The sequence below is a fragment of the Metopolophium dirhodum genome, chromosome 3, assembly GCF_019925205.1.
Source record: "Metopolophium dirhodum isolate CAU chromosome 3, ASM1992520v1, whole genome shotgun sequence".
Lineage (NCBI taxonomy): Eukaryota > Metazoa > Arthropoda > Insecta > Hemiptera > Aphididae > Metopolophium > Metopolophium dirhodum.
In genome coordinates this window covers 33,865,380-33,876,723 of record NC_083562.1, presented here as the reverse complement: position 1 = coordinate 33,876,723, position 11,344 = coordinate 33,865,380, and the positions used below count along the sequence as shown (strand labels likewise).

At 26.5% G+C, this 11,344-nt stretch overlaps 1 protein-coding gene across 7 annotated transcripts; it reads left to right on the top strand.

Annotated features, from left to right (window-relative positions):
* The first annotated feature begins 36 nt into the window (after positions 1–36).
* Positions 37–9,960, top strand: LOC132941237 (cyclin-dependent kinase 8). Of its 7 annotated transcripts, none has more exons than XM_061009190.1 (13): positions 37–248; positions 365–572; positions 1,140–1,215; positions 1,285–1,395; positions 2,272–2,412; positions 2,467–2,656; positions 2,980–3,094; positions 3,900–3,998; positions 4,101–4,173; positions 4,522–4,619; positions 4,686–4,779; positions 8,125–8,307; positions 9,257–9,960. In XM_061009190.1, the coding sequence occupies exons 2-13, from the start codon at positions 445–447 to the stop codon at positions 9,782–9,784; spliced, it is 1,836 nt and encodes a 611-aa protein (XP_060865173.1). In that variant the 5' UTR covers positions 37–248; positions 365–444; the 3' UTR covers positions 9,785–9,960. The 7 variants fall into 7 exon arrangements, with proteins under 7 accessions (XP_060865173.1, XP_060865174.1, XP_060865175.1 ...); XM_061009191.1 differs by having other exon boundaries at positions 37–259; XM_061009192.1 differs by having other exon boundaries at positions 37–263; positions 1,149–1,215.
* Positions 9,961–11,344: the final 1,384 nt, after the last annotated feature.

The window sequence follows — 11,344 nt, the reverse complement described above, 5'->3', positions numbered from 1 at the left end:
TCCCTGTTATCAGCATAATGTTTGTTTACGTTTCATTGTTGTTAAAACTTTAAAGTCTTCAAATTTAAAAGAGAATATTATATTCACCATTAATGAATATTATGAACTTGGTACCTATATAATATTATAAATTGTAATGCTGTGGTCGTTTTCTAATTGAATTGAAAACTGCCACGAAACTTCCACTGCTCCACTAACTATTGACTCAATACTCGATAGTGCGTTCTTGCCACCGTTGCAACAGTTATGTGAGTTCTGTGTAGGTGTGTTTAAATCATTTTTGGAAAAAATAAATAATTAAACTTTTATGTCTTAAACATAATTTTAATATGTAGTTAAGCACAACCTAATGTTTATGTTGTAGGTGGACCGCTAAATAATTTGTGTTACGAATGTGTCTTGACATAAACATTGTGTTTCGGTTCATTGAAAGATTGTAGTTCAATGGATTACGAGTTCAAAATTAAAACGGGCAATGAAAGAGCTAAAGTGGAAGAGCTGTTTGAATACGAAGGGTGTAAAGTTGGAAGAGGTACCTATGGTCATGTCTACAAGGCCAGAAGAAAAGATGGGTACGTGACATATTATGTAAATGTTGAATACCTAAACTATTATATGGTTTGAACATAGTTTCACTATTATGAAAGGTCGACATCACAGAACCTCAATAAATATTATTATTTTGATTATTAATATCAAATACTAAATATATTTTACTCAAGAGATACATGATATGGTTTGTATCTGTTTATTTATTTTAAACCTCCATTGACAGTTATTGAAATCTAGGTTACAATCTGCGACAATTTAATTTATTATTTTAATATTTAATATCTACTAAGTGATTTATATACTTAACTTATCACTGATGGTGGTACAAATTATTATTTGTGATTTTAATGTTAACATCTGTTAGCCTCAAAAATAAAAAGTAATTCAATTATTGACTATTGACTTTAAAATATTCAAGTATAATGGTAGGTATAGTATGGGAATTTTTGTTATATAGTATTAGGTAAATAAATACTATTAGATTGATAGTCTATATATCAGAAGAAGTATTTTGGAATTCTAAAATAACTTGTTATTTTTTTATTCGGATTGTCTTAAAAAGTTATTGAATATGCTAACTTTTTTAGGGATAACAGTAAAGACTTTGCTTTGAAGCAAATTGAAGGTACTGGATTATCAATGTCAGCCTGTCGTGAAATTGCTGTTTGTATTTATATTTTTATTTTACGATCTGTTATAAGTTAAATAATCCAATAAATTTTTTTATTCTAGTTGTTACGTGAATTGAAACATCCAAATGTGATAAATCTAATTAGAGTATTCTTGTCACACAATGATAGAAAAGTTTGGCTGCTCTTTGATTATGCAGAACACGATCTTTGGGTAAGAATCATTACAATTATAAAATAGTACATATGAAAATATTATAAATTATAATTTATTTTTATTATTTCTTTTGTATGGTTCACACATTAAGTATGGAAATTAATTTGTGTTTAAATCTTTATTGTTTATAAACGATAAATCGTTGATAAATAGTAGTAGTTGACAAAAATAGTTAAAAGGACAGTATATCCGCATGCGTTGTCTCTGTTTTACAAATGCGTAACATGGCAAATTTTACGTTCTGAATAATCAATTTAACTCTGTTATAATTAATATTGGAGCGAATTGATCTATTATAAAATTTAGGAATACAAATATTATGTAGCTAACCTCAGCATTTTTTTTTTAGATTTTAATTTTTTAGCAAGTTATGAGTATTTTAAAATGTAGAACTGTTTGTCCATTTTAAAATACAAATATAAGAATTTAATTTAATTTTTATGTTGTATATATGTTATTATCACTCATCGATTAAAAATTAATATCATTTCCATTGCCCCTATTTTCATTTACCCCACTTGACCACTTTTAAATATAAAAAAAAATTATCATCGATGAAAGTGTATTATTTATAACAATAATATAGTAAATGCGTAACAAAAAATATAAATTCATTTAAGTATGTAAGAAAACATTTTAAAGATACATAACCATAAAAAAAACTAAATATCTGAAAAATATTTACATTAACAGACTTTGATATTATTCAATATAAACATAAAATGTTACATTTTATAGAAAGTATTTTTGGAAAAACATATTTTACAGATATTAATAAATTATTAAATTATATTTTTTGAATATATCAACTGTATTCAGTAATATTTTAACAGTATATTTAATTAAAATGAATTGCATTCTATTGTGTTTTAGCATATAATTAAGTTTCATAGAGCAGCAAAAGCAAATAAAAAACCAGTAATGGTTCCAAAAGGAATGGTTAAATCTTTACTGTTTCAAATCCTTGATGGAATACATTATTTACATTCAAATTGGGTTTTACATAGAGATTTGGTAAATATATTTTTAACTTATTTTCAAACTTTTATTAATTATTTAAATTTTTAGAAACCAGCCAATATTTTAGTAATGGGTGAAGGCCCTGAAAGAGGACGTGTAAAAATAGCTGACATGGGGTTTGCTCGACTTTTCAACGCCCCCTTAAAACCACTTGCTGATCTTGATCCAGTTGTAGTTACTTTTTGGTATCGTGCTCCTGAGCTTCTATTAGGTGCAAGACATTACACAAAAGCTATAGGTAACTATATTTTAAATTATACAATTTTCTTAAAATTAAAACAACTGTATAAATAATATACTTTGAATTGACATTATATTTTTGCATAAATTCCTTAGTTTTATTATTACGAGTTCTTACATTTCTTTCTGTTTTTTATCAAAATTAAATTATTATTTTTATTTTTAAGCTTTGAAAAAAAATATTTTTATTAAAATACTGACATTATCAATATCAATTATTAATCAAATAAACCAATAGCTAATATTTTCAATATAATATTATATTCTCTATTAATCATAGTGTATTACTATTAATAATTTTATTCGTTAAATATAATTTAGATATTTGGGCAATTGGTTGTATATTTGCTGAATTACTAACATCTGAGCCCATTTTTCATTGTCGCCAAGAAGATATCAAAACAAGTAATCCTTACCATCATGATCAATTAGATAGGTAAGTTAAAAGTTTAAAACTATTCAATTGAAGACATGTATATTATAGTTAGGTTCACTGATGGTAAATAACATACTCGTATGAACATATTCATTTTGTGTGTAATGCATATAAACATGTTCAATTTTAAAGAAATGAACGTTAACTAAGTTCTTATTTTTATGATCGTGATTATATTTGATTCATTCATTGACCAGTTAACTTTCATAATTTATTTATAACTTATTATTGACATTTCAATCTACACAATAACATTTGATTAGAAAATTCCACCAGACAAATGCACTGTATTTTATCAAAGAAACAATTTTCAATTTCCGTAGACAGATTTTCATAATATTTTCATTAATTTGCAGTTTGTAGTACACATTAAGATTATATTCAATGATATTAACTATACATATTATATTTCGTAAATTGCATAAAATTGTGTATTTCTGTGAAGAGTTATTTTTATAATTCTTTATTAGAAAAATGCTACAATTTTGTCATAAATATTTACAAATTTGTATAAAAATCATCTGAAAAAAGTACATAATAAATTATTGACAGTATTATGGTAAATATTACATTTATATTATAATTTTATGAATTATTATGAAACAGTTTAAAAAATATTAGAAAATTAAATTAATTTACAATGTTTTTCAACACTGAGCACAACAGTTTTTAACAAGTTTTTAATAGTGTTTTAATTATTATCCTCGTTTATATCATAAAGTTCTATGCCATTTTTACATTAGAAGTATATTCGATACTACAAATATTATACCATCTCAACATGTATACCTATGCTGTGTTTTAGAATTTTTAATGTAATGGGCTTTCCTCAAGAGAAAGATTGGGAAGACATAAAGAAGATGCCAGAACATCAAACTTTAATGAAAGATTTCAAACGATCAAAGTAACTATATAAGTTATTAATAATTAAAAAAAAAATATAGTTATGTTTAAATTTAACAAGTATAAGTCATATTAGTTAACTTGTAATTTTAAACTATTTTAGCTATTCAAATTGTTCCCTGGTGAAATATATGGACCGGCATAAAATAAAACCAGATAGTAAAGCATTTCATTTGGTAAGTAAAAAATATGATATATTATAAACTTTATCATTCCCACGAAACTATAATGAAACGAGCTGCTTATCTGTGGCCTCGAAAGTATGTACAAGAGGCAAATGTGGGGGGTTGCAATGGTTATTGAAAGTTTACAATGACATCCGTATAAAACACGGACTAAGATACAAAATGTGACACCAAACAAAACCACAGGTAGTGCTAAAAACATTCAATGAACAATGTTGATGTTAAGAGAGGAACCTTTTGCGGGCCGTCACCCGTCCACCATGTCGTTTCCAGTCCATTATATCTTAGTTCATAATCATTACCAAATAAAATAATGTTTCCATGTTGATTTTGTTTTAGTTACAAAAATTATTACTGATGGATCCAAACAAAAGAATTACTTCAGAACAGGCTAAACAAGATTCATATTTTCAAGAAGATCCCACGCCCACTTCAGAGTATTTAATTATTTATTTTTATGAAAATTAACTAAAAATGTATTCTACTTATGTTGTTTTTCTTAGTGTTTTTGCTGGATGCCCAATACCATATCCTAAACGAGAGTTTTTAACTGATGATGATCAAGATGACAAAGACAAACGACAGCAAGCTACAAATGTATGTTTTATTATTTTTTTTATGAATAATAGTACATTTTTATTTAATGTTTTTGTAACAAACCATAGTTACAATAAGCATTTAAGAAGTATTTTAATAGTCGTAATATTCCATTCCGAAAATAATGCAATTTGTAATATTTGGAAATTAAAGTATATTAATATATTAGTTAAAAGCCACACAAATATTTAATTAATTTACCTCTCACATGAAATATTTAAAATAACAATAATTCACACTGTAAATCTAAGTAGAACAAAATGAATAATATTTGGGTGTTTTGATATAATATTAAGTAGTTAAACTGGAAAATATTTTCCAAGGATAAACGTTTTAATTACATTTTAAAAATGTTGAAACTGTACTTCGCTGTTATAACTTATAATTCTTAAGAGAATGTTCTACATATATTTGTTGTCCTCGACTTACATATTCAATGTTGCCTGTGAAAAAGTTACCGGCTGGTGTCATATAATACAGTATACCGTAAGTTTTAAAAAACGTCTTTAAATGGTGGTTCTAACTATTTTAATTGTGGGCAATTCAACTTTTTTATAAACAAACCAAACTTAACGCACATTTACTGATGTATCTTCAAAACTTTCAAACTTTTTACTGTAATTTTTTTTTTTAAAAGCTATCTTACTGTGATACCTATCAACTAAACTACACAATCAAACTAGAAATGTACAAATTATTTTTATTAAATTAAAAAAAGTAGAATTCTGTAAAATAATAAAATAAAAAGTAATAAATACTGCGTTATTTGGAGTACAAAAACAAATTACAGATTAAGTCATTATCTACTATTAAGGTATTAACTAAAAATATTTTTAAAAATTGCAAGAAAAGAACATAGATTTATCTCCAACATTAAAAATAACAATACTGTAGCTATCGATTAAGTTATACATAATTTGGACTATGCGATGTATATTATGTTAAATGATAACAACAAATACGAGTGTCACATAATCTTGGGAGTTATGGAATGTAACAGTGAAATGGATTGGCACTATCTTACACGCATGTAGTTTGTAGTATAGTTAAATTGCTTTCTGTACTTCACTAATTTTTATTACAACAAAACATTATAATTAATACTTTTATAATAAAAACAATGTTAGTGCAATGTGATCTGTGGTTTGTTATTAGACTATAGATTTTTAATTTATTTTAAGTATTTAAGTCATTTTTTTGAAAAAACGTATTAGTAAGACAAAGTTTTGTTTTAAAACGTATTTATATAGTTGGTATACCACAATAGTAGGGTGATTTGATGATGTTTGTGGTGGGAGGGAAATACTTGTACGTTTTACCTATTATCCTCTCCATCTAAAAAAAAAAAAGTTATTCAGGGTGATTTTTTAAGAATGCTCGAACCTATTTTTTATGCTTAGTTTATGCTTATCTTCAAATTATGATTTTGGATATGTTTAGTTAGTAAATATACTTGAAGACTATATTTTCGGGTACTTAAGATTTGTTGTACTACTAAAGTGAACATGAACCTGTTACAATATAAACTTCTGTTTTTCAAATATAAACCTCCCATTTTTACTTTTAAATATTTAGCAGATATTTTTTTTAGAATTTTGATGTATTTAAATAAAAATTCCAACAAGTAGTTTGAAAGTATTAATAATTAGTTATTACTATTAATTGATCAACATAAATAATTTGTACATATAATCTAAGTATAATAATTACTACATCTAATATTACATAATATGGCTTATATTTTTGTAAAACAATTTTTAAGGATTATTATCCTTAAAATAAATATTTATTAGAATTTTGATTTAGATATATCTACACTTCCAAGAAAGTCATCCGCTAATACATTTGCAGTAAAAAGAGGGGGGTATCTATATACGCATTACAAAGTAATTTTATCTTTGTTATCTAGTCCGCTAAACTTAAATACTTACAATCATACTTTACAATATTAATTTTTCAAATATTTTGAAATTCATTCTTAAACCCAAAAATTTAGACTTGTGGCCATTTACAATTTTTTAAGTAAATGCAAGACTGCCATATTTTGAGATGCGACTGTATTGCATACAGAAATTGATTTTTAGATGGCCACTTATTAAAATATGGCAGTAATGAATTTAAGCCATGAAAAAATGCAATTATAAATTATAAAATGCAATACTGCCACAACTCTAAATATTGCTGTTTTGCACTCAACATATTACATGATAATTAGTTTTTATTTAGTACAAGAACGCCATAAGTCGAAATAAGGCAGTCTTGAATTTTGACTTCAGTGATAATTTGGATAAATAAAAATAAGTATACTGCCATAAAGTAAACATGGCTCTCTTGCATTGAAAATTAACCAATATTTAAATAATTCAATACTGACACATCTCTATAGTGGCTAAATGAAAAATGATATTGAATGTGGCGTTCTTGCATTTAATAGAGCTTATTTTTCTCTATCCAAAAGTAGTCATAACTCAAAATTCATGAATTTTGAGTTGTGGCAGTCTTGTTCTAGGAGTGCGATAAATGTGCTACTGTACTACAAAATAATATTTTAAACGTATTTACAAAAAGTGAAGTACAGAGAGCAGTTACTTACTACTTATAGACTAGCGGTCACCACAACACAACCTGTGCTTAAACTAAATTTCCAACATTCTACTCTCGAGTAAATAAAATAAAATACTTATATTAAAATAATATTTTTAAATTTTATAACTTAATTATTATCATTCAAAATGTAACTAGAAACTAGGAATCTTTACACCGGGTCATAGGGAAAAATAATTACGCCTTTTAATTATTTACTGCATGCGGCCTGCAAGTAATTAAAAAAAAAATAATATTTGGGCCTTTCCAAATTCCTAATGTGGACTGCTGATGTGGAATATAGAAGACTACTGATGCTCCTTCTTAATAACATTTATTGGTTTAATATGTGTTAGTTTTCTATGTTACTTGTGTGAGATTAAAAAATAATTTTAAAAGTGTGATTCCCAATTAATTTAAAAGACCATGAAATAGTTTTAAAAAAAGTATCTAATACTTTTGTAATATTATTCTGATAAATCACCACTATAACTATCAAGTACCACAATTTTTTAAGAAAATAATTAAATTTAAATTTGAAATAGATACTTAAGTCAAGATTCAACCATTGTATACACATTATGTATGATTATAATTTTTTCAATTTCATGGTTTTTACTTGTATAAATTTGTTCTTTGATTTTTCTATTGCTTTACAAACTATACTTCTTTTAACAAATACATATTTATAAATCATCATATTAATATATAATATTAACTGCATGCTCTTCAATAATTTTATGACTTAAATTATTTTGCTAGATTTTTGCATATGACCGTGGACGTTACTTAATCGATAGTTCTAACACTCGCGTTTATAATAAGAACAATAGTATCACGCCTAGAATTGACAGTATTACCCAGGACCATCGTAATAGCTTAACCAACAACGCTTATGTTAATAGTTTGCACAATTGGCATGGCTTAAGTCACACTACGCTAGAGGTAATACACATTCAGAATTAAGTTTTTAATAATATTGGGTTTTAAATTGTTACATTTATTACATGCAATTAGGTACTTTACTTACTAGATTTACAATGTCTTATAATAGATTTATGCTTATACAGTTATTTTTGGTAACATTGTGTGTAGTATATATTGATTATTTTATATTTATTGGTATGCGGTATTGGTATAATTATTTACTAATTCTTCAAATATTTTTCTAGTTGTGATGGATCATATATTTGATTTTTATAAAAAATACTATTATAAGAATTATGTAGACACATTTTATTTTTAAATATTTAAAGTATAGTATAGTATTATGCTATTAAATGTACATATTATTATCTTTTATTCTCGAGTATTTTTTCTGTAGTATTATTGGTTGTTTTACATTGTTTTATTGAAACTACATTTAAAAAAATTATGGTATCTAGTGTTCTTTAGTTAAAGTATTTAATATCTATATAGATATTAATATGATTAAAAATTTGAATGGGTTATGAATTAATTATTACTAAAATCAGATTAAATAAATCAAATAATTCCCAAATTTAAAACTTATACTAAAATATTAAATATTTCATATTACATTTTTATTTTATTAAATACTTCATATTTAACTATAACATTTTTACTATCTAATCAATCAGATAGAAGAGGTTCAGCGGTATTACAATTCTAGTTGTTTATCATAACTTCTCTATTTAATATTAGTAATTTATTAGAAATTATTCATAATAAATTATTATTTTTAATATATAAAATAATTTGAAACTGTTGGGATCCTAGACATATTTAAGTTTCTTATTGGTAGTTAAAAATACTCAATTGTATAAAAAGTATCTAGGGGGCTGTTTTTTAAAAATCATTTAGCGAAGTTTATTAAGTATCAATGTTTAATATATTATATCATTTTACTGTATAATTAAATTGTAATAATAAGGGTGCACATTCTGATCAGTCGGGCAGTCATCATAGTCATCAGCAACAACATGCTGCTAATCAAAAACGTATGCGCATGAATGGACTTGGTCAACATCCGAGTGTCAACCCAGGGACAGTGATGCCACCTACTGTTCAACAACAGCAGCAACAGCAGCAGCAGCAGCAGCAACAACAACAACAACAACAGCAGCAGCAGCAGCAGCAGCAACAACAGCAGCAGCAACAACAACTACAACAACAACAAGTACAACAACAGCAGCAGCAACAACAACAAGTGCAGCAACAACAATCTCAACATCCACAGCAGCAGCAACAACAACCACAACAACAGCAGCAGCAACCCCAACACCCTCAACAACAGCAACAGCAACCACAACAACAGCACCAACAACCACAACAACAGCACCAACAACAACCACAACAACAGCACCAACAAGACTTCCATCATGTGCCTCAACACCAACAAATGATGTACTCTCAAGTTAATCCTAATGGGCCTGGTCCAAATTATTCACAAAGGTTTTGAATAAATTAATTGATATAATTTTTTGCCATATTTGACTGATACATTGTATTACTTACTAACCTTTATCAAGTGTATGAAAACTAGGTTGAACATTATACCTAAATATACGGTGACTAAGGAATTTATTCAAACCATCCAGGTACAAAAATAAAAAAATAAAAATTTGTTGAAGTTCAGATTGTTTCATGTTATTTTTTTAAATATGATAAACTAAAATTTGAATTCATGTGTTATATCTATACATGTGTATTAATACATTATTTTACATTTAAATCACAGATATTTGTGCTCTTTTAACTCCAAAGATATTTAAAACTATTGTGAAAATGAATTATTAATTACTATTTATATATTATATGTACATATTATAATATATTGTATATTAAAATCTACTATATGGTACCAAAGTCAATTTTTTCTCTCATGGTAACAAATAATAATTAATAATCCATCCTTAAACCACCACACCATACCCTCTCAGACCCTTTCCAATTTAACTTTTTCTTTAAATCACTCAAAAATAACCATTTATTTATCATTATCAAAAATAAAATTAGTTTAACTTACTAACAATGTGTACTGTTGTATGTTTAAGTTGTATTGTGTTCTCTAACTAAGAACTGCATAGAATAAAAAAAAGAACTGCATAGAATAGAAGAACTACTAAAATAATAGTTAATGCCTAATGCCCTAATGGGTGCCAGGTCCCCGATAACACCGACTACCACCCACCTATCGCTTTTGGTGACTGTAATATTATGTTAAATCAGCGCGATAGGATACACATTTCATGGATCCTGTTATGAGTTCCCAAAAACATATGAACAATATACGTTTATTAGTCGTTCGTATTTAAAATGGGTGTCTAATTATCTAACGCCAATAGTAATTTTAATGTTTAAACAATTTTAATTATTATAAAATATTATTGTAACACGGCGTTCTGAATAGGCATTTTAGGTACACCGCTGTCGTGCGTTCAGATAACAATAATATGATTGGTCATAAGATTTATAGTAAATTTTATTACAAACAAATCGTAATATTATTTTTTATTAATTAACCCGCGGCAACTTAGGCCATTGGGTGGTTTTTACCGTGGGGGAGGGTACTGTAAGTTTAAACACGTGTGTTTTGGTTTGGCAGATTTTTTTCCGAAACGACGCCTTAATCCGCTTGGCCACTCCCCCCCCCCCCCACCGTAATATTATTATTATTATTATATGAGTACCTATAAGCCAGGTGAAATAGATATACGTATAAACATATACTTTTTTTAGTGACATCAACTTTTATTTAACCGTGACTGGAACAATAACAAGCAATGTAGTTTTAATCTTCAATGACACAATCGTTTTATTTATAATGAATGGTAAATCATCGATAGTCATATACGATTATAAATGTACAGCCATACAGGTTAATATATATATACAACGTGATTTGCAATTTCACCAAGCATGTTCACCCCTTTTTTCCTTTAATAATAAATTTATTCAAAATCAATTTTTTTAAATTTTTTTAATATAGGTACATAGGTGAATCTTATTGGTGAATTTG